Genomic DNA, 24,193 nt, shown 5'->3' with positions numbered 1-24,193 from the left:
ACCCTGGGCAAGTCACTTAACCCCCATTGCCTAACCCTTTCCACTCTTCTGCCTTGGAACCAATACACAGTATTGACTCCAAGAAGGAAGGTAAGGGTTTAAAAAAACAACAGATACTAGAGTGGTTTTCCATTTCCCCCTCCAATGAATTAGGGCAAGCAGAGGCTAAGTGATTCCCTCAGGGTCACACGACTAGTTAGGAAGAGTCTAGATTTGACCTCAGGTCTTGACTCTAGGCTCAGAATTCTATCCACTGACCCACCCAATTGCCTCCAACTTTACATTCAGTAAGCATTTAATAAATGCTTATTGAAGTATTAAAAAATTTGCCAAATTAGCAATAAGAGATTCTTGTTCAAATTACACCTCATCTGCTTAATATCTGAGCAACACTAGACAAGTTACTTAATCCCCGGGCCTCAATTTTCTCATCTGTAAAATGGGTAGGTCTGGCTGACAACCCCATCCCCCTCCTACTCTAGCCCTTTCCGGCTCTAAATCTATGATTCTCTTCACTGCAGGTCTTCAGATGGGGGGGGGGGGCTGCTTTTGAGGTGCTATAGAGGAATTGTCGATTCTCACTTAGGTGAAGCAGCCTGTTCCAGGGACAAAGATACTGGAATTAGAGGAGGAAGTTGGAATCCCAGTTCTGCCACTTGCACAGCCCTCTCTATATTCCTCTTTCCTCGTCTACACAGCAACAGGGTCTAGAAGGCTGGGAAGAGGGTTCCCCCTATGATTCTGTGTTCTGCTCTACCTGTAAATAGAATTTTGATATTCCTTGACACTGAGGTCCCTCTTGTTTAAGGATGGTAAGAATGCCCCCTCCTGACCCAAGAGGAAACTACAGTGCCTACTCCTTCCTCAGATTAGCTCTTGATGGACAAGGAGACATTTTTCTAGGCAGACTAGGCAGTGTTTTCTTCAGATTCTCATCTCAGGCTCACAACCTGTGAGACAGGTACTCTATTTTCCAATCTCCCACCACTAGATAGGCATTGAATTGGATAGGGTACTTAGATTCAGGAAGGTCTGAATTCAAATTCTGACTGTCACACACTGACTGTGTGGCTCTAGGCAAATCACTTAGACTCTCATCCTCAGTTTCTGTAAAGTGTGTGTGTGCGTGTGTGGTTAGTGGTAGATTTTATGATCTCTAAGTTCCTTTCCAACACTAAACATCTATGACTCTAGGGTAGCTAGGTTGCTCAGTGGATTGAGAATCAAGCCCAGAGAAGGGAGGTTCTGGGTTCAAATGTGACCTTGAACACTTTCTAGGTGTCTGACCCTGGGTAAGGCACTTTACCCTCATTTTAGCCCTTACTGCTCCTCTGCCTTGGGATCAATTCACAGTATTGATTCTAAAATGGAAGTTAAGGGTTTAAAAAAAAATCTATGACCCCCTAAACCAGGAGACACAAACCAAGGTGGGGGAGAGGGGCTTGCTTTCCCCCCTTTCCCCAGGGATCATCTGAAGCAAAAGTCCTAGAGACAACAGTGAAACATGTCACCTTCTGACAGAGAAGTGATGGACTCTGGGTATGAAATGAGGGTTAAATTTTTGAATATGGCCAACATCAGAATTTCTTTACTACGCATTTACTATAAGGTCTTTTTTTTTCCTCATTGGGTTTTGAGGGAGACAAGAGAACTCCTCAATTGGAAAAAAATTTTTTTTTAAATGAGATGCTGATGAGGTCAATCCCCTTCTCCCCTCCCCCCCGGGTGGTCAAACTTGGCACTTCTCTCCTCCCACGTGGGCTGGGGCAGTTTCGGGAGAGGCAGGGGAACCTGTTGAACAGGGCAGCCTGAGTCTGAACCGGTCAGACAGGAGAGGTCCCCACTGAGGCATTGGCTCTCCTCCTCCTCCCTCCCTCCCTCCCCCACACCCCAGACACCAAGCAGAAAGAGGCACCTCGGACCCAAAGGTTTTTATTACAATGAGGGAAGAGGTGGCAAAGACTGGACAGTGGGGGGATGAGGACTCCCCTAGAGGAAATGATCGTCCCTTCACTGAGGAAGACAGAGGGAAGAAGGAGGCAGCTTTTATAACCATCCTTGTCAACCCAGCCCTTACACACACACACACACACACACACACACACACACACACACACACAGAGTCCTTCAAGAGAACAGCTGCCACCCCTTCTCACGTCCAGAAAAGGAAGTAGACTGAGAGAAAGGGACGGAGACACAGGTTCCAGTCCCTACTCATTAAATAAACAAAAACATACTGTTTATAGCACAAATGTACAGCCCCAGCAGGGTAGTGCCCAGGACTGGGAGGGGTAGGGGAGAGGGAACATAATGAGGTAATAAGGGAGAAAGGGGCAGCTCCCACCCCTATTGTCCTCTACCCTGTAGGAGCTGAGAGCTCTGGGGAAGTGGGGGAAAGGGTAGAATCACAGACCATTTTGGAAAGGAAAGAGAATCTCAACTTTCCCTAGTCCTCAGAAGTTGGCATGACCTCCTGAGCAAGGGCGTGCTGTCTGCTGTTGCCTACTCAGGTCTCCTGCAACCCCAACTGTGTTTCCAGCTCCAGGGTCAAGGCAACTCTGCCAAGATGGGGGCAGGAGATTTAGGGTCCAAGGCAGAATGGGGTTAGGGAACAGGGGGAGTGACCCCGAGCCCAATCTTTCTCTGTCCTGTTCTCCATTTGTGATGGGGACAGAAACTAAGGAGGGGGCAAAGTCAAGTTGGAGCTGGTCAGAACTCTTGGCCCACAGCACCCAGGGAAGCCCCTGGCTCAGAGGGGTCTGGTGGTATGATTGTAGACCAAGTGCTCCGTGTCCTCAGTGATGGAGATTGGGTTGCTGGTTGGCATTGGGGGAGGGCGGTGGTGATGAAGGGGGTGATGACGTCGGAGGCTTCTGTTCAATTGGTTTTTGAAGAGACAATAGCCTAGGATGGCGATCACAATCAGAATACAGATCCCCAACAGCACGGCCACAGTCACCTCCATAGAACCTGAGGAGAGACATAATATGGGGGGACGCAGAGATGTAAGTTCCCTTCGGGTGGTACTCCTTCTGTCCCTTGCCACTCTCTTCCTGGTGCCAAAGGGGGATGAAGAGAGTGGAAGAGTGAGGCCAGAGACAGAGGATCTCAAAACCTGGGCAAGCGAGGAAGATTTTTTCTCCAAAGCTACAAGGCACCAAGCTAGGAAGGAATATGGCTCTATTTAAGAGTAAGGCTCACCTGAGTTTCCATGCAGGGATTCCCGCCTCAGGCCAAATACGTCTTTCTCTGCAAATATGGGGTAGGGGGGGGAAATTGTGATTTTATTTTATTTTTCAAAATGATTATTTATTACAAAGTACATGTAGTAACAAATTTCCATGTTTCCCAAAGTTATATGAGCCAAATCTTCCTCCCTTTTTCCTACCCCGTTCCGGAGCTGGCAAGCAGAAATTGTGATTTTAAAGGACTGACAGTAAATCAAGCTCCCTAATTCTAGAATTGGTCTATAAATACAGATTGAGGCATACAGTTCCAGACATGGCCAGTGCATTAAGGTGTTAGTAGTGGCAGCTGAGTTACTACTTGTAAGTACTTGTGGGGGGGGGTGTTATTGCTGGGGAGTAAAATTGGTTAGTAAAAAAACATCAATGGGGGGATGCACACCCATCATCTTTGCTTTTGGAGGAGCCCAAGGTTCCAGATCAATTAAATTCAGGAGTTCTGATCTGGAGAAGCATTAGAGCCCATATCCACCGCTAATACAGTAAAACCCCCAAGATGGATGGCTTCCAGGATTCTGAAAGAGGGAGGTCAAGTAGGAAAAATGGGGCAGATGAAAAACTTCCCTGATCAGTATTGGGGTCTGGCCCCTGATCCCAATAAAGAAGGAGTGTTAATTTAAAAAAATGTATTGGGGACTATGTCTGATGGACTATTTTTGAAATATAACCTGCTGCTACCCTCTCCTCTATCTCCTTCCTCAACTCCAAGTCATTCCTTGAAAGGAACAGTGGGATTTTGAGTAGTGATGGGATAGAATAGTGGGGCCAGACAGTTTTTCAGGATGATAGGTTTAGCACTGGAAGGGACCTTAGGTCACTAAATCCAATCCCCTCATTTTACAGTTGAAGAAACTGAGGCTTTAAAGAAACTAAATAAATTGCTCAGAGCTAGTTAACCACAGAGATTTGAAAGCAAGCTTTCTGACTTTTAGACTAATCCCTCTCTTCCTCCCTCCCAGTCTCCCTCTCTCCTTCTCCCCTCCCTCCTTTATTTACCTTCTTCTTTCCTCCCTCCTCTTTCCTTCCTTTCCTTCTCTCTCTTCCTTTCTCCCTCCCTTCCCTTCCTTCCTTCTGTCTCTCTCTCTCTCCCTCCCTCCCTCCCTCTGTCCCTTCCTTCCTCCATCTCTCCTTACTGCCTTCTTTCCTTCCTTCCTCTCTCCCTCCCTCCCTCCTACCATTCCTTCTTGTATCATGGCCCCCCTAAGTAAATCCCTTTTCCCAACTGATCCCTCAGACTACCCCCCACCCCCAACCTCCTGCTCACTAGAGATGCCTTCGCAGGACTTGAGACATTTTTCCTTATCCAGGAAATTATTCTGGTTGCCACCACAACCTCCATACGTGAAGAGAGCACAGTGCTCATCAAAGGGGTTATAGTACCACCGAGGAATACGTTCTTGGCACAGCCCTGTCACTGGCAAGTCTACACAGTGTCCTACGGAAGGAAGGGAAGAGAGGGTCAGGTAAGAACCTGGGGCTTTCCTAATTCCACCCTGCTATATTCTATCAGGGCAGACAGGGCTCAGAAGAAGGACTGGATCTGTGATTTCTTTGATATAGGGAACTCCAAGAAATCCACTTGTCCAATGCAGGTCTGCAACTTACATTCTTAGGGAATTGCCCAGAACACTAAGAGGTTAAATTACTTGCCCAGGCTTACACAGCCAGTAAGTCAGAGGCTTACCTTGAACCCAGGTCTTTTTTTTTATTGCAAAGTCTGCTCTCTACCGACTGCATACCAGAGCTCCCTCTTATAGTTAAGAATGTGAATGTGAATGCTACTGTTCAGTCATTTTTTAGTTGTGTCTGACTCTTTGTGAATCCATTTGGGGTTTTCTTTGCAAGGCTGTTTGCCATTTACTTCTCCAGCTCATTTTACAAAAAGGAAACTGAGACAAACAGGGTTAAGTGACTTGTGCAGGGTCACACAGCTAGTAGGTATCTGAGGCCAGTTCTAAACCCATGCATTTCTGACACCAGGCCAGGCACTGGGTCCCCTCTACTACCTAGCTGCCTCTGAAAACACTATTGAATCTGAATGCACCGGTTCAAGGACCTGGGGCATCTGTCCTAGTCCCCACCTCGTCCTGAGACTAGGTCACAATCTAAGTTGCACAGGAAAGGACAGAGAGACTAATGTGGTTCTGGGAAATTCTATAAGGACATCTGGGTCTGGGGCAGGTATAGAAATAAGACACATTCTTTTTAAAAGAATTACCTTACAGGGGGTAGCACAGTGGATTGAGAGCCAGGCCTGGAGACGGGAGGTCCTAGGTTCAAATTTGGCCTCAGATACTTCCCAGCTGTGTGACCCTGGGCAAGTCACTTGACCCCCATTGCCTAGCCCTTACCCCTCTTCTGCCTTGGAACTATTTTGATTCTAAGATGGAAGGTAAGGGTTTTTAAAAAAAGAAAAAGAAAAGGAAAGAATTCATTCCTTTTCTGCTTGAGATAAATCATACTGGTAAGTCTCACTGACAGTACTTGAAGTTGGTCCTGTTAACAGACAGAAGGGCTGGGAAAAGATAATCAACCCAAAGCCCCCCAATTTTTGGCCTTTACCTTTGTTACTAGGAAAGTGGATGCTTTGGAGCTCATCGAAGCCTGTGGTATCTGCAAAAGGAGAAAGGCATTTAGACCCAGTCCTCATTACAAAGCTTAGCCAAGGGAGACACATCCGTACAATTCCCTCTTCCTGTGAATTGGTCTCCATCCCTCCTTTCCTTTTAACCCCCCACTCAGTTCTTCCAAGGCACCTGACCCAGGACACTTGCTCAGTGTGGAGGATCAGAGCTGTGCCCATCCCAAGGGTTCATGGGCTTCTGGAGGGCACTAGTAAGAAGATTCCAGGGACCCCCCTTCCTGAAGCCTTACACTTGTCACAGGTAGCCTCGTCTGAGGCATCCAGGCAGTCAGGCGTGTCGTCACACTCCAGGAAGCCATCGATGCAGCAGCCATCACGACATTGGAACTCGGAGGGCTGGCAGGTTCCAGAGCACACTTTAAGGGGAGGAGAGAAAGCATGGATCATCCATCAGTACCTGGTGAGCAGCTGATAATTGGAATGAGAGGGAAATGGTATTGGGGTCCCCTCTCAACGGGGTTAGAGTCAGAGAACAGGACCTCAGAAATTAGAAACTGAGTTAATTACTGAGCAATCTAGGAATCTAGAGAAGGGGAAGGATGGGTGGCTGGAGGAAACCACATGGTACAGAGAAAGGAACCTACCTGGATGTTGTCTTTGGATCGAAGGACCTGAAAGAGAGAAAGGAGTGAGTGACAGCTGTCAAATTCCTAGCAAAAAAAGAGAATATGATGGAATCTGGGGAAAATGCACTTCTTTCTTATTCTCTTGTGAATCTAGTATACCAGGGGACTTCCTCAGGATATCTTGTTAAATTTCATATTGGATAAAATACAAAGGGGATAAATATACTTATACTTGATATCTAAAAAATTATTAATATTAAAATATATCAATTAATTAATATATTATTATAATATTAAATATAATATGTCTAATATATTAAATATAACATAATGTGTTATTATATTATAACATTAAAAATATATAAATGATATTTTTTAAAAAATCAACCATGAGTAGAAGATGAGGGAGGACCTGGCTACTGCTACCCCTAAAGAACTTGTATTACCAGTTAGAATATAAACTCCTTGAAAATGAGTTTTTCATTACTTGTTAAAGTAGGAAATGGTTTTATAAAATATTTTGTTTGTATCAATAAATTTTGTCTTTAAAACATCTGATATTTCAAACAATCAAACCAACAAGTATAATTCCTGCCACCCCAAAACATTATGGGACTGTGTTTGTTTTTATATTTATACTCCCACCACTCTCTTACTGAGCAAGGTGCTTTGAACATGAATACTCATCAATTAATTTGTTCATTTATTCATTCAGCAATAACCCTTTACTTAGGCAAGGTACTTTGAAGATGAATATACATTAATTTATTCATTCATTTGTTCACTCACTTATTCATCAGCAATGAGATGTGATAGCCAAAAAATTTAATTCAAATTTTGCATGCATTAACAGAGAGATGGTTTCTAGGAATAAGGGCAGTTAGGTGGCACAATGGATGAGAGCACTGAGCCTGGAAATCAGGAAGACCTGAGTTCAAATACAGCTTTAGACACTTATTAGTTGTGAGGTTGTGGGCAAGTCACTTAACCTTTGTTTGGCTCAGTTTCTTCATCAGTAAAATGGGGACAATTATAGTACCTGCTTTCTCAGGATGATTGTGAGGATCAAATTAGATAATAATTATAAGGCATTTAGCGGTGCCTAGTGCATAGTAGGTACTATATTATTATTTTTAAACCCTTACCTTCCATCTTGGAATCAATAGTAATTATTGATTCCAAGGCAAAAGAGCAATAAGGGCTAGGCAATGGGAACTAAGTGGCTTGCTCAGAGTCACACAGCTAGAAGTGTTTGAGGTCAGATTTGAAACCACAACCTCCCATCTCTAGACATGGCTCTCAATCCACTGAGCCACCCAGCTGCTCCAATACTATATTACATTGATAATTTTGCTATGTTCTGGCCTCCCTCATCATGCTGATCTTGATTATTATATTTGGTTCTATGTACCATAATCTAAGGACATTTAAAGCATCTAAGGGTGGCGGGGCAAATAGAATGACCAAAGACTTCAAGCAGATGTCATAAAAGAATCAGCTGAAGAATGATATTTGGTTCAATGAAGGGAAGGGTGATGGGAGATGGGGATGAGGCTTTCTTTATGTATGGTAAGGGGCTATACTGTAGTCCAAGGACTGGACTTATTCTTTTTGGTCCCAGAAGACAAAACTAAGAATAATGAGTAGAGGGTCCAGTGAAAGGAGGGCTAAATTTGGAGTTGGAGGACCTGAGCTCAAATCTGGATTCGGTCACTTACTATGTGTCTTTAAGTAAGCCATTCAAACTCTCCTACCCTATATTTCTATAAAATGAGAGAGTTGGGCTAGATGATCTCTAAGGTTTCTTTCTTCCCTCTCTAAATTTGTGATTTTGTGAGAGAATAGCAAAGAGTTAAGAAAACTGAGGTTCAATGTCCGAAAAATGACAACTTTCCTAACAATTAAAATTAACTAAAAAGAGGAATTTAGTGACTCCAGATGAGCTGAAAGACCACTTGTCAGGCATGTAATAAGGATTCTTTGGGGTCTGGGTCGAATTAGATGGCCACTGAAGTGCCCTCCATCCCTAAATGATGTGACTCTATATTGTGGTCCAGGGTAGGTGTTGAAGGAAGCTCATTTTAACTCTCTAGCTCTGATCCACTATGCTCTCTTAAAAAAAAAAAGGTGAGAGAATATGAATCATAAAATGTCTGAAAACAATTGTCAAAAACTGTTTCTACATGTAATTAAACATTTTTTAAACAAGAACTGGTATAACCTATATCAGATTATTTACTGCCTTAGTGGGATTTGGCAGGGAGAGGAGAGATGAGAACCTGAATCATAAAATGTCTGAAAACAATTGTCAAAAATTATTTCTACATGAAAAAAAATGTTGTTTTTTTAAAGCATTGGTATAAGAGATAGGGATCAGTGTCTTGAGAGCCAAACCTAGAGATGGGTTCTGTGTTCAAATCTGTCCTCAGACATTTGCTAGCTGTGTGACCCTAGGCAATTCACTTAACCTCAGTTGCCTAGTCATTATCACTCTCTTGCCTTGGAACCAATCCACAGTATTGATTCTAAGACAGAAGGTAAGGGTTAAAAAAAAAAAAGTATTGTTATAACCCAGTGATGGCAAACCTTTTAGAGACAGAATGCACCCCCCCTAGTGCCAATGCTGCCTCCCCCAGAGACCATGTACTGTGCCCCATCCTCCCACTAAGTGCCAGGAAAACCCCACTTTCCCCCTTACCCTACACAGGGGAGGGAGGAAGTGCTCCCATTGAGCTGCTGGGTAGAGGGGCAAGTGAAGTAAGGAATGTCATCTTCTCTAGCTCTGCTGCCTGTGAGCTGCCCACCTTACACCCACACTGACTGCTGGGCAGAGGGGTGGGGGATGTGAAAAATCTCATCAGGCATGGTGGAGAGGGGGCAGGGAGAAGCTCTCTCTGAGTCCCTCTGCCTTTCTAGTAACAAACTCTAGGAGGGAGGGGAAGGTGGCTGAGTGCCCACAGAGAGCACTCTGCATGCCATCTTTGGCACCTGTGCCATAGGTTCAACATCACTGGTATAACCTATATCAGACGATTTACTGTGTTGTTGGGAGGAGGGGGAGGAGAGAGAGAATCTGAATTGTAAAATGTCAGAAAATAATTGCTAATATTTGCTTCTATATGTAATTTTAAAAATGTTTAAAAATTTTAATGTTATTAAAGCTTTTTAAAATATCACTATCACCTCCTCTTGTTATCAGCCTCTCTCTATTCCCTAGTCCAATCATTGACTCAACTTCTTCCCACTTTCTTTTCCCATTCCAATTCTCCCCTCCAAGCTCACCTTGTACATCTTTGCAGGCCATCTTGCACTCCTCCTCCCGAATATAATTGTTCTTGTTGCCAAGGCAACCACCGTAGACATACTGTTTGCATTGCTGCTCAGTGGGGTCATAGTACCATCTAGGGAAAGAGCCTCTGCAACGACCCACCTTCTTGGGTGCCAGGCAATGTTCTGGGAAAAGGAGGAGCAAGCTTGGAGTAGGAGGCTAAGGGTGATATTTGGCCATTTGGGCTCTATGCCCCTCTTCTTTTGGTCCCTGCCCCTCCTTTCCCTGGGCTAATTCCATACCTTCTGTTTGCTTAGGTGATAGGACAGTGATCGTGAAATTGGCAGTATCTTGCTTTTGGTCAGAGTCCTTCACGGTCAACTGAAAGATGTAAGTTCCTTCCTTTAACTGTGAGAGCTCTAGATGATCTGTGTCTTTTTTCTATAAGGAAAAAAGAAAAGGTTTCAGACCTATTCTCTCCCCTCTGCAATAGGTCCCTACAGATCTGAAAATATCTTTGTCTCTTTCCCCTAATAACCATTAAAGAAATTTTGTGATGTCAGAGGAGGGAGATCATGGATGGAGAACAGAGGAAGGGCAGGGCTGTCTGAGGGAATTTTTAATTAATGAGGTTATAGAAATCATTTGAGGCAGTAGTATGCTGGTAAAAGTTTAGCAATTGGTACCCTCCCCAAATGTATGCATAACACACTTTTAAGTTTATTCTGCATTAGTAATATTTTCCCAATCACATTATTAAGTCTTGACAACCCAAAATCAAGCCCATATTTGTAATGTTTGTCAATTTCCATGATGTAAATGCACATACTGAAGACTTAACCATTAGCTCTCTTGAGCTGGTTTCAACATAACCCTGATTTTAGGATACCTAAAAAGCATTTGTTCCTGGGACTCAGGCACCTCCCAAGTGGAACATGGACCTCAAGGAGACATGGCTAAAAATTAGGAGAGAATCTGAAGGCTGCTCTCAAAGACCAGTCAGCCCAGACCCCACTTCAGCTCCTCACCTCCACCTTCACATTGGTATCTCCCTGGAGAAGGTGCCATTCAGTATTTTCTGTGCCCTGGAGCACCAAGGGCTCCTGAGGTTGCACCTTTATTTCCATGCCAGCCCAGGACTTGGGAAGGCGAGCCCCTGGGGGTGAGATGGAGAAATGGTTAGGATCAAGTCCTTTCACAACAAATGAATCTCCTTTATTGTATGAATGATATCCAGACACACAGGTGAGTTTAGAAAATGGATCAAATCCAAGACAAACCCAAAGACTCATGATGAAAAATGCCTCCGACCTCCAAAGAAAGAACTGATCAAGTCTAAATGTTGACCAAAATATACTATATTTTCCTTTCTTTCTTTTTTCTTCAAGATCTCTTCTACAAAATGACTAATACAGAAAAATGTTTTACATGATAGCACATATAAAATCTATATCAGATTCTTAACATGACAAAGGAGGGGGGAGTGGAAAAGGAAGGTGGGATGGAGAGATTTTGGAACTCAAAATAAAAAAAGAATATTAAATTTTTTACATGTAATGGGGGGAAATCTAAAATGTTATTTAAAATAATAAAGTACATAAACCATTTTAAAAAGTCCATTAAATCAGTCAACAAATATTTATTAATTTTGTATTGTGTGCCAGGAACTATGCTAGGCATTGAAGATTCAAAAATACAAATTTAAATATCCTCAGGAGATTACATTCTATGAGGGGCATTAGAAACAATGGGAATGGATCTGCTTCTACAGTCATTCAAAATGCAAGTCAGAAACTGGCTAGGAGTGATGGGAGGTATGTTTTATTACTTATTTCATTATTATTTTTGTTTTGTCTTCTGTTAAGTAAATGTTTCTGATTAAGATTTAATGGAGAGGGTACCTGGGTGGCTCAGTGGATTGAGAGCCAGGCTTAGAGATGGGAGGTCCTGGGTTCAAATTTGGCCTCAGATACTTCCCAGCTATGTGACCCTGGGCAAGTTACTTAACCCCCATTGCCTACCCCATACCACTCTTCTGCCTTGGAGCCAATACACAGTATTGATTCTAAGAAGGAAGGTAAGGGTTTAAAAAAAAAGATTAAATGGAGGGATATGTTGAATGGGAAATATACTGGTGGGGGCTCAGGAGCTAAAGTGTATAGTAGTAGTAGTATATTCTTGTCAGCAAGGTTACTCCTAGAGTCCCATAAAAATAAGTTGTAGTTATATGATTGCTTCTAAGAACCAGCAAGTGTGCAAGGGTAGGTTGGGATGGTTAAGCCAACCCAGAGAGAGATGAAATGAGGACTGAATGCTAGAAACATGCAAATCTCTCCTCTAATACAAGGTAATATATACAGGTTCACAGATAAGATATATTATTGCTATTGAAGGAAAGGAGGCAGAGGTCACAGGAGCCTAGAATGGCCAAAGATCTGCCTGGAGAGTTGAACCTTGACATGAGCCATAGACTTGAGTTGAACCTTGGAATGATATTACTGTTACCACTGGAACGGACCTTAGAGTTTGTCTCATTCAACGTCTGTTGGATTCAGGAGCAGGCTTATAGAAGGTAAGCAAATTGCCCAAGGTCACACAGTTGGATGACACAGATCCAGAGGAAAGAACCTTAGCCACCCTCTAAACTCTAGTGGGCTGGAAATCAGACGACCTGGGTCCAAAGTCAAGCCAAACCCATCTCCTTGCTATTCTGGATGTGTGATGCTTCAGCTCCTATCTCTGTGCTTTTGCATTCCTTGTGCATTTAAAATATTCCCTTTTATCTTCTCCTTTTTAGAATCCCAGCTCTTTAAGGCTCAGCTCAAGTACTATCTCCTGGTTGTTCAGTTGTTTTTCAGTCATGTCTGATCTTCATGACCCGATTTGGGGTTTTCTTGGCAAAGATACTAAAGTGGTTTGCCATTTCCTTCTCCAGTTCATTTTACAGATGAGAAAACTGAGACAAACATGAGTGACTATCATACGGGCTATTATCTGGGCTTAAAATAACATTTAAAAAAAAAGGAAAACATCAGCACTTCAACTGAGGAGTAAGTTTACTCAGGGTCCCACAGTTCCTAAATGTCTGAGGCTAGAATTGAACTCAGGAAAACAAGTCTTCTTGATTCTAGACCTGGTACTCTATCCACTGAGCCACCTGGAGGCCCTAAGGTTGCCATCTCCAACAGGAAGCTTTTTTTCTGATCCCCCTTGTTCTCAAGTATCCTCTCAAATTGGAAATTTCTTTCTGTATCTTCTTTATCAAGTTATATATATATATATTTATATATTTATATATATATATGTATATATGTTTATATACATACATATGGTCCCATTCAGTCTAAAATATAAGTTCCTAAAGGGCTTTTGTCTTTTGGATCCCAAGCAAAGGGGAAGAGAGAGCTGGAGCAGAAATTTCATGTAGCAGAATCATGAAAGGTAATTCTGGTATCAGGTCAAGAAGTTCAAATTTTATCATTGTGGGTAAATGGAAAATGGAAAATTTTTTGAGCAGCAGTGATACAAGTAATGTATTAAGAAAATCATGACTTGTAGTACATGTATAACCTAAATCAAATTGGTTGCCATCTTGGAGATGGAGGAGAATTTAGATTGTAGAATGTTAGAAAACAAATGTTAAAATTATTTCAGTATACAATCAGAGAAAAAATATAATAAAAAAGAAAGAAAATCATAACTTAGAGTGGGGAAAAGGCAAAGAGATAAGCTAGGTCCAAATTTTCTGAACGGGTGTAGCAGCAGAAGTAATTGAAAGGAAGAGTAGTAAGTGCTATGTGATTCATGTAGAAATGGAAGTCGAACTCTAAACATTGATGGGAGAAGTCAGAGATGCCAGATATTGAGCCTAGTACTGCTATGGAGGGATGGCAACTTAAGGTGATGGTGGGAATTTTACTATTCAGAGTACTGGGGAATGGGGTGCAGCTGGTTGGCTCACTGGTTCAAAAATGGGAGAGCCTAGGTTAAAATCTGGTCTCAGACACTTCCTAGCTGTATGACCTTAGGCAAGTCACTTAACCCCCATTACCTACCCTTTACCACTCTTCTGCCTTGGAACCAATCCACAGTATTAATTCTAAGACAGAAAGCAAGAGATTAAAAAAAAAAAAGAGGCATTGAGGCAACCACATAGCTCAGTGGATAGAGCACCAGGCCTAAAGTCAGTCAGATCTGAATTCAGATTTAGCCTCAGAAACTTCCTAACTGTGTTTCCCTGGACAAGGCACTTAACACAGTTTGCCTAACCCTCAGCCCTTTTGTCTTAGAATTGTTACTAAGGCAGACAATAAGAATTAAAACCAACAAAAAACCCCAGTTCTTTATATGTGGTGTGGGCGTTTGCTTTTGACAACATTGATGACATCATTGAGGCATCATTAATTCGGATTTAGTGTCAGAACTTGAGTTTAAATTCTGATCTCCTTCCTATCTGCGTGACTTCAGGTAAGTCACTAAACTCTGATTTTCAGCTTCCACAGTTGATAAAATAAAGGGGTTTAGAGTAAATGGACTCTGAGGTCCCTTCCAACTCTAAATCTATGATCCGATTAGAAAAGTTCAGCAGGCAGCTGGAGACTTAGGACTAGAGCTCAACCGAGATCCCACCTGGTAGAATAGATGGTCCCATTACCATCCATCTCAACCCAATGAGAGGGTCAGAATCAGAAGGAATCCCAGGTTCTGACACTCCTTTCTGTATGTACAGGACTTGGTAGTCATGTACTTAGAGGTGAGATTTGAGGCGTGGGAGGTGATGAGATGGAAGGATAGAGAAGGTGGAGGGCAGGATTGACATTTTGACCACACCCGCATTTATGGGTCAGGAAGAAGGTCCAGCAAAAGTGGTGGTTAGAGAGATGGGAAGACTAGGGTAGTGTCAGGAAAACTGAGGGAGAAAGAGTTAACATGGTTGGTTCCTACAGCAAATTAAGAGAGAAGAAGCACATTTTCTGCACTAGAATGGGAGAGAGGAAAAGGGGAGAATGTGTCTTATTTCAGGATTATTCCATCTACCCGCTCCTTTCTATGCCACCATCTGCCACTATCCTAGAGAGTATAGTTATCACCAGTTAAATTTGCTGGGATATCTTCCTACTGGTCTTCAAACCACTATTTTCACTCTCTTCCAAAACATACTTCACACCTTCACGCTCCTCTAATACTCACTTTACACCTTCACTTTCCCCCAATAGACACTTGAAACTTTTGTCTAATTTTTATTTGAACACATCTGATCATGTTCTTCCTCTTCTGGGACCCTACGATCTGGGAAATAAAGGTCAAATATCTTTGACTAGTATTCCATGCCCTCCAAATAGTCAACAAGCATTTCATTAAGTACCTACCATTAAATGGGGGCAGCCTGGTGACCCAGTGGATAGAGCATTTACTTTGGAATTAGGGAGACTCATCTTTCTAAGTCCAAATCTGGCCTCAGACTCTATGTGATTTGGGGCAACTCACTTAACCTTGTTTGCTTCCATTTCCCCATCTGTATATGTGCTGCTGAAGCAAGCACCTTTTCCTTGTTTGTAAGGATGGGAAGGAAGTGGCAAACTGGAGCTGGAGAAGGAAGTGGCAAACCACTCTAGTAACTTTGCCAAGAAAACCCCAAAACGGGGTCATAAAGGGTGAAATGGGACTGAGAAGAGCTGAAGAACACCACCATCCAATGAGATAATTTTTTAAAAAATGAGATAAAATTTGTAAAGCTCTTAGTATGGCACCTAAAACACAGTAGGTGCTTAATAAATGCTTGTTTCCTTCTCCCTCTCACCACCTCCAGTTCTAGGTTCTATGCTAAGCACTGGAGATGCCCTCAAGGGCATGCCCCCTCAATTCTAATGGAGGAAACAACATGCAAACAGCAATTATGTACATATAAAATTCATACCCGGTAGGGGCAGCTAGGTAACTTGGTGGATAAAGAGCCAGGCTTGGAGTAGAGAGGACCTGGGTTCACATCTGACCTCAGACACTTCCTAGCTTTGTGATCCTAGTCAAGTCACTTATCCAGCTTGCCTAGTCCTTGTAGCTCTAATGTTTTAGAGTTGACACTAAGAAGATAAGGGTTTAAAAAAATGGAGGTCATCCCAGAGGGAAGCAGAGGTATCTCTTGACCTTTGGGGCTTTCTCTTGGGCCAAGTATGTATACTTCACTCTGGATAATCTGGCCCATCCAGTCTCCCAAACACATCCTTCTGGGAAGTAGGAATTGTTTCATTCTTTATTCATATCACCAGAAGCACCCAGCCCATAGTAGGTATTTAATCAATGCTTGTTCATTATGCTGTGCCTTTTCCTACTCTCTCTCACCCCTTTGGATGAAGGCTGGGAATGGGGCAAAGTCCTAGTGCTAGGACACCAGGGTTGTTTTAAAGACATCCTTGCTGGCATTCCACTCTACCTATACCCATACTGCAAAGCACCCCAAGTGAGGAGGGAGAGAAGTCTCCCCAGAAAAGAACAGAAGGTTCCGTTACATCCTCTCCACTGCACAGACAGGAAAAACTCAAGGGAAAAGGAATACACCTTTCCCTCCAGTCAGGGACCCCAGTGGGTAGAGGCAGGTCAGAGAGGGGCATTGTGGCACCTAACCTAAAGAACCTTCCCAGTGAATCTTTCTCATTGTCTTTGGAGGTGGATGGGATAACTCCCAGTCCTTCTCCTTCCTCTTCCCCTCCTCCACCTGAGAGCAAAGGGCTAGCCCAGCAATAATGGGTCCCTCCCCCAGAAGCCTGGGCCCCAGGATGTCCCCATAGCAACCACAGGCCCCACCTCTCCAAAAGGGGAAAAAAGGGAAGAGGAGAGGGTGGGAAAGAAGGAGATGGAATAGAAGCTCCTCACTTTCCTTTCTGAAATTGGGGCTGACTTCAGGCAGGGAAAAGGAAGAAAACTTTCAAAAAACCTGCTAGGAGGGGACATTTTCCTCCCCAGTGGAGAAAAGGAAGAGATTTTTCTTCCAGATACTTGGGGCAAGGTTCTTCCCTCCCAACAGATCTTAAACTTTATATAGGGATGCTTCTACGACAACTCCTGGTCTCAGCCACTCAGATACCCAACTGGCCTCTACTCAATCCATTTTGTTTTGTTGCATTCAAAATGCCCCCCAGAGGGGGAAACTGGGTAGCTCAGTGGACTGAGAGCCAGACCTAGAGATGAGACATCCTGGGTTCAAATCTGGCCTCAGATACTTCCTAGCTTTATGACCCTGGGCAAGTCCCTTAACCCCCATTGCCTAGCCCTTACCACTCTTCTGCCTTGGAACCAATACACAGTATTGATTCCAAGATGGAAGGTAAGGGTTTAAAAAAAATGTCCCTCTCCCCCCAGCTCCCTCCTGGGTTCCAGTATTCCTGCTTGGATGGAGGAGGAGGGTTCTGGGATTTTCCAGAAGAAGAAGAGAGGACCCCAAGAGCCTCTCCCTATCTGTTGATTCCCTAGCTTAGTTCACCCAGTCCTAGGAGCCATCTGGTCCCTAAGGGTTTCCTATCAATCAATGGTCCCTGGTAGAAAATCTGCAGCCAGGGACAGGAAGTGCAGAGTCAGTGGTGGGGCCAATTACAGCCAATTACCACCCACCTGACTTGCCACTTCCTCGTGGAACAGGCTTAGTCTCTAGTTCAACGGGACCTGTTAGGTTAACTTGGCTCCAAGAGGGAGGCATCCATCCTCAGGCTTTCCCCTGAACCTCAGAGGGTCATCTGGAATGATGGAAAAGGAGGAGCAGGGAAAGACAAAGGGGTCAACAAACAAGGCTGAAAGCTGTAAGAATGAGGATCAATGCAGTGAACCCCCATGATTCCAGAGGCCCAATTAAGAAACATGCAACCACCTCTTGACAGAGATTTAGTGGAATCAGGGCACACACTGAAACATAACTTTCTGGACCAGTTTAATTCAGGAATTTATTTCATTTGATTAAGAATGGTACAAAGTATTTGTTTTCCTTTTCTTTTTTAATCTATAGGGGAAATTAGATGAAAAAAAAAACACCTTACTTTCTATCTTAGAATCAATGCTAAGTATTGGTTCTAAGGCAGAAGAGTGGTCAGAGGTAGGCAATGAGGGTTAAGTGACTTTTCCAGGGTCACCCTACAGGACATGTCTTTTTTTTTTTTAACCCCTACCTTCCATCTTGGAGTCAATACTGTGTATTGGCTTCAAGGCAGAAGAGTGGTAAGGGCTAGGCAATGGGGGTCAAGTGACTTGCCCAGGGTCACACAGCTAGGAAGTGGCTGAGGCCAGATTTGAACCTAGGACCTCCCATCTCTAGGGCTGACTCTTAATCCACTGAGCTACCCAGCTGCCCCCTAGGGCATGTCTTAAGTTTCGATTTGAACCCAGGACCTCTTATCTTCAGACTTGGCTGTCTATCCACTGAATTATCTAGCTGCTCTGAAAACAGATTTTTTTTTAAATGAAAAATTAAAATGAAATTTAAAAAAGAATTACAAGGGGGGCCTAGTTTGGGAAGGAGAAAAAAGGTCAATGAGAATTTATTAGGTGTATATTACATGTCAAGTACCCTTCTAATCAGTCTCCAGGGTTCCAGTCTATCATTTCCAATCCATAGTCCACACAACTACCCAAGGGATAATATGCTAAAGTCCACGCCTGACCATGTTACCCTCCTGTCCAAGAAATGCTAATAAACTATCTTTAACCTCTATGATCAAAATAAAATGCTTCTGGTGGTTTTTTTTAACCATTACTTTCTGTTCTCGTAACAATTCTAAGACAGAAGGGAAAGGAAGAGCTAGGCAAACAGGGTTAAGTGACTTTCCAGTGTAATACAGCTGAGGTAGTATGAGAGAACCTAGGTCCTCTGGATACCCAAGCCAGGGGCTCCATCCACTGTGCTTCCCTTTGAAGCTCTTACTGGACTGTAGTCTACCTTTCTAGATTTATTACATGTTCCTTTGCTTCATGAATACTGTCCTAGACCAACTATCTCTCAGGACTTTCTACTTCTTGTCTACACACTACACACAAGTCTGGAACTGGATCTCTCTTCAATTCTTTTTTTTTTTAAACCTTCCATCTTATAATTAATGCTACGTATTGGTTCTAAGGCAGAAGAGTGTTAAGGGTTAAGGGCTAGGCAATGGGGGTTAAGTGACTTGCCCAGGTTCACACAGATAGGAAGTGTCTGAGGCAAGATTTGAACCCAGAACCTTCTGGCTCTGGGCCTGACTCTCAATCCACTGAGCCACCTAGCTGCCCTACTCTCTTCAACTCTTATAAGATGCATCTTAGAAATCCCTAACTTTGCTTTAGAGTTTAGCGCAAATGCTACCAACTCTAGAAGACTTTTCTTGATTCCATTTAGAAGAATTCCAATTATTTTGTATTTTCTTTTTTTTCATAAGATCAGAGAATAGGCTTGGGACTTGATTGATACAGGAAATTCTGTTTAGAGGTCAAGTGACTTTTCTAGGGTCACCCAGTTCAGCATGTATCAAAGACCCTGGATTTGAACTTATCTTCCTAGCTTTTTTTTCCTTTTCCTTTTTGCATTCTTTTAAAAATATATAGGGTCAGGTCTAGTGGGACCTTTGTATTTTCTTAGCAGTTGTGAGTAAGTGGCTAAAACTTTGCAGGAAGGGAGGGAGAATAAAAAAGATTTTTCATCCTTTCATTCCATTTATTTCATCCTGCCACCCCCTTTTTCTTCCTTTGCAGCAAGTTCTTGCCCTTTCTCAGAGCAGGCTAGTTCTGTAATCATTGCATCCCCTCATCTACTTATTAGTATACAAAAGCTCTCCCCAACACACACACACACACACACACACACACACACACACACACACACACACACACTGAATCACTGAAGGTAAGCTACTTGAGGGTAGGAACCGTTTATGTCTTTGTATCATTTCACCAGGAGGAAATAAGTATACTATATATATACAAACGACATACAAAATAAACAAAGTCTTTTGGGGTGGGGGAGAAAATCTTATAGAAGTGGTACTCTAGCTGAGCTTTGTAGAGAATTAGGGGTTCCAAGAGACAGAGTTGAGGAGAGAGAGCATTCTAGGCATGGGAGGCATAGAATTAATAGAGGAAACTTTTCTCCAGTTCCAGATTGGTGACATCACCTCTAGACTCAGCCTCTAGTCCAATTACTCTATCATTGCTGTTTCTAGACCCTGGAATGGCTAGTCATACTAGATGTGATATTAAGATTGTGGATGGGGCAGGTGGGAGAGAGGAGGTAGATAGGTAGGGAGGTTCTCCTTCCACAGATGTCTAAGAAGCAGGGTGGGGTTGACAATGAACCAGAAGTCTGTGGAGGGCCCCTAATCCCCAGACTGGTTCCCCTGGCTGCCAGCTCAGAAGCAGGAGGGGAGGTGGGCTGGATCCATGGGTTTGACTTCATCCCCAGAAATAAACAAAGATTAACCATGCCAGAGGCAGGGGCTCAGATTCATTCTGGAAATCTTAGCCAACACACACAAACACTGACACACAGACACACACACCCCTAAACAGCTGACAACCTTTCCCGACCAGGTATACCACACCACTTGGTTGACTCACTCCAATCCTCCTCTCCCCCAACCCTAACAAACTCAAAGCCAGTCTACTTCTAAGGAGCTCAAACTCAAGTGCTCTCTCACTCATGTTCTTCATCTCTGTCTCTCTCTTCCCCCCTCTTCTTCTTCTTCTCTTCCCTTCCTCCCTCCCTCAATCCCCCCTCTTATTCTCCCTCCCTTTCTCTCTCCTCTTCTTCCTTCTCTCTTCCTTTCCCCCCTTCTCCCTCCCTCTCTCTGTCTCTGTCTCTCACCAACTTCAACCTGGGCAGGAGATTCCTTTGGTGACTTTGCTGTCATCATTGGTAGTTTGGTAAAGATTTCTTGTTCTCATAGATCCGAGGAGACTCAGTCAGTTTTTGGAATGCCCTTCATCCATACTGCTTTGGGTCCCCTGGGAATTCCCCCAAGCCACCATACAGAAACCACAGAGACAATCAAATACAGGGATCTCATCTCTGATACTACTTCTGTGACTCGGAGCAGTTAAATTCCCTAGACCTGTTTTCACTTCTAAAAAAACAAGGAGGTTGGACTGTGGGTCCTTCCACCCCCATTTCTTTGTTCCTATAATCCTATGACCCACCCTTCAGAATCTAAGTCTACTTTTATCATGGGCTATGGGAACAGCTCCTCTCCAAGACAGAAGCAGATTCTACATGGTTTGAGTGTAGTGCAACCTAGAAAACACTCAGGGTAACTCCAGCCTAGCTGTTTCTAGGGAAATGTGATAGGATCCTAGTGGGTAAGTCACTTAGGCTCACTAGATTTCATTTTCCTCATCTACAAAAAGAAGTCAGTTGGATTAGATCTCCTGCCTTAGATTAATGAGCCTATAATAGATAAGGCACCATATTGTCTATTATCATACATCTGCATGGCACCAGTAAAACATAAGCTCTCTGAGGAAAGGAGCTGTTTGTTTCTCTTGTCTTTTTCAGTGCCTTGCACACAGTAGGCACTTAATAAATGTTTGTTAGATTGGTTTGAATCAGGAAATTCCAGTGGTTTAACTGGACATACAGTGTTCCTTTCCCTGTCTTAAAGCTAGACTATTAGGGGGAAGGAGGGGAGAAGAGGGATACTCAGACTCAAAGAAAGGGCTGGCCTCAACATCATTTCAGTTCATCCAGAGGGTCAGAACTCCAACCCAGGGCTTAGGGTAATTAATACTCCATTAAGAAACTATAGTATGTACAACACTTTAGAGTTTACAAAATGCTTTCACACCCATGATCACATTTCATCTTTACAACACCCTGATGAAGTAAGTACAGGTATTATAATTTCCATTTGACAAATAAAGAAACTGAGGCCCGGTTTGGTTAAGTGCCTTAGCCCAAGGTAATATATACAGCTACTAAGTGGTGGAGTTAAAACTAAAACCTTTCTCTTTCCTTTGTCCCAAGGCAAGTATCCCATCTTTGAATACCAGCCCCTCCCCTTCTTCCCTGGTGGACTCTCCCTTCTTTACCTAGGATCCCTAATCTTGGATTCAAGAATTCCGCACCCTAGAGAATTCTCCACTTTCTCGTCTGAACTTTGCTGCTGCTCCTATATGTCTTGTTGTTTCTGTGTTCCCACCTGCAATGATTTAATCCTCACAAATACTCTCCCTTCATTTCTCTCTGTGTTGGGGCTTAGGAGTTAAGGTGGGGGCCCGGGATGCTTCTAGGTCTTCTCTGTACTTTCCTCCCCCCGCGCCCCAACCCCTCCCCTCCGTTTTACCTCCGAAGCCTTGTTTCCTCAGCTCTCGGTAGGACTGGTAAACATCCCGCGTAAGGTAGTTAAGGAAACCCTCCTTTCTGGAGAACTTGCAAACAAAAGTCTGCTCGTACAGGCAGTTGAGAAGGAAGCAGGCAGAGATGGCGTCCTCACCCTCGCCTGGCTTCTGTTCCACCAGGGCCAGGTTGCAGGATGGGGTGGAACAGCAGGCACGGACACAATCCCAGCCCCTGCGCACCTCGGGGGAGCCCAAGAAAGTGGCCCCATTGCTAACAGAGGCGTCTGTGTCCAGTACAAAGTCTGGTACCCCAACTGTATACTGTTCCAAGCAGGTAGAGCCAGCCGGTTTCCCAGGGGCCACAGGTGGCTGCCCAGTCACCGAGTCTGGAAGGCTGAACGTCACCAGGAGCCACAGGATCGTCGTGATCCAAGCCTCGGGGTATCCAAGCCTGGGGGTCATCTTCCTCCCGGGGAGGAGCACCTTCCTCCCAAGGAGGGTCACCTTTCTAGCGTTGCTCTGTGCTCTGAGGGTGTCTGGGACCTGTAGGGCGGGGAAAGGAGGGGAGGAGAGAATGTGACATACCAGATCAGTAAGCCAGGGAGAGGTAGGGAGGGCGGAAGTGAAAGGGGGGAGAATCTGGAACAAATGGGGGTACACAGAGATGTGCGTGGTGGTGGGGCACCTGTGCACGTCGGGTCATCAGGGGGTCACAAACTATTTTCCCAGCGAAAAAGTCAGACTAGGAAGACTGAGCACGCCACTAGATGGGCAAAGCTGGGCTGAACAAAGGACCAGACTTGGTATTCTTCCCTGCCTTGATACGCTCTGGGTCGCGAGTCTCCCTCTTTTACCTGTGCAGGTGAGTGGGACGGGGTGGGGCCGATCCTGGTGCCCCCAGATCGGCTCCGGCGGCCGCCTAGTTCTTCTCGGACCACAAGCCCTTGGGACCCGGGCAGCCACCTCCAGCTGAGTTTCAGGTGAAACTGAGTCAGCCGCCACCAAGTCGGGGCGGGACCGGACATTAACCCTTGCGACGCTGGCTCCGCCCCTGCCCCTGTCCCTGGACTCCCCGGCCTAGCCGGTTCCCCCTCCCTCAATCCCTCCAGACCAGCTTCCGGGCCCTTCCCCCTAGACTTCTTTGTCCCGGACCCCCACGCCCCCGCGCAAGCTGGCCCGGGTGGGGCGCTCCCTGGACTTTGAGGATCGTCCCAGTCCAACCCCGCGCCCTCTCGTGGCTGTCGTACGCTGGATCAACAGCCGCTCCCAAAGGTGCCCCACCATTCTCCTAGGGGTCCTGGAGGGGAAGCTGATTCCTTGGGCTTGGTGGGAGCGGGGTCCATGAATCACCCTTCCTAGTCTTTGCACTCTTCCAAGGACGAGGGGGCGGATAGCTAAGGAGGCGTAAAGTCCCTGGACACTGTGGGTCCAGGAGTGATTTTCCAAACCCTACCGCCCCCAAACATTCCTAAGTCTCTACCTCAGGTCATGTTTAGAACTGGGAGAGTGAAAAAGAGAAAAAATCAGGGAGAGTCTCGAGGTGCCAAAGATGCAAATTGGCCACTATACAGTAAATGATTTCAGGTTTTCATAGGAAGTTATTTCCGTATCCATTTATAAGTAGGGAACCAGCAGTTGTGAAGTTCCCCTTTTCATCACCAGGCTTTAGGAGGAAGCGGAGCCAGACCACTTTTAATCGGCTTGCACACTCCCCGGAGCTATTCTCGCTATTGCTAGCCCAGACCATTCACTTCCAGTCATACCACCCACCCTCCCGAGCTACTCTCGCAATGGTTTGGAGCGGGAAACTGAGGCTGGGGCAGGAATTTTGTTGTAATCTCACTATTTACTTGAACTCCACCTTGCCTGGAGCATTTCCTTGCCGTGCTATATTAATGCTTATATCAGTGTCTGACATCTAGGAGCCTAGGCTTCTGCGGTTGAGTTTTTGGTTCCTCTGGCTCCCACAACTGCTCTTTCTACCTTTCAGGAAAGCAAGATAGCAGTTAAACTCCTCCTTTATCTTCTCGAGGATAAACATCCACAGTTCCTTCAATAATTCTTCAATAAATTGATATTTATGTGGCATGAACTCAAGAATCTATACTGGTTGCCCTCCCATGGACTGTCTCTCCAGCTTATCAATGCCTTTCTTAAATTATGGTACCTGAAATAGAATGTAATA

General features: G+C 44.3%; 2 protein-coding genes across 4 annotated transcripts in view; one reads left to right on the top strand and one right to left on the bottom strand.

Moving 5' to 3' along the window:
* Window positions 1-1,916: 1,916 nt before the first annotated feature.
* SPINT1 (serine peptidase inhibitor, Kunitz type 1) lies at window positions 1,917-23,160 on the bottom strand. Its single transcript, XM_001381117.4, has 11 exons — window positions 22,863-23,160; window positions 22,014-22,551; window positions 10,752-10,879; window positions 10,026-10,164; window positions 9,738-9,908; window positions 6,474-6,500; window positions 6,120-6,245; window positions 5,808-5,858; window positions 4,510-4,680; window positions 3,202-3,249; window positions 1,917-2,970 (listed from the first exon to the last, which is right to left on the bottom strand). Exons 1-11 carry the CDS (start codon window positions 23,031-23,033, stop codon window positions 2,750-2,752), a joined length of 1,791 nt encoding a protein of 596 aa, XP_001381154.2. The 5' UTR covers window positions 23,034-23,160; the 3' UTR covers window positions 1,917-2,749.
* PPP1R14D (protein phosphatase 1 regulatory inhibitor subunit 14D) overlaps window positions 22,459-24,193 on the top strand; it is a 61,373-nt gene continuing 59,638 nt past the window's right edge. For all 3 annotated transcript variants that reach the window (XM_056810281.1, XM_056810280.1, XM_056810282.1), the window contains exon 1: window positions 22,459-22,870. The gene's annotated coding sequence lies outside the window, so the exon portion shown is untranslated. The remainder of the gene's footprint in view (window positions 22,871-24,193) is intronic.

The sequence above is a fragment of the Monodelphis domestica genome, chromosome 1, assembly GCF_027887165.1.
Source record: "Monodelphis domestica isolate mMonDom1 chromosome 1, mMonDom1.pri, whole genome shotgun sequence".
NCBI lineage: Eukaryota > Metazoa > Chordata > Mammalia > Didelphimorphia > Didelphidae > Monodelphis > Monodelphis domestica.
The sequence above is the reverse complement of the archived record's forward strand: the minus strand, read 5'-3'. Positions and strand labels throughout refer to the sequence as shown.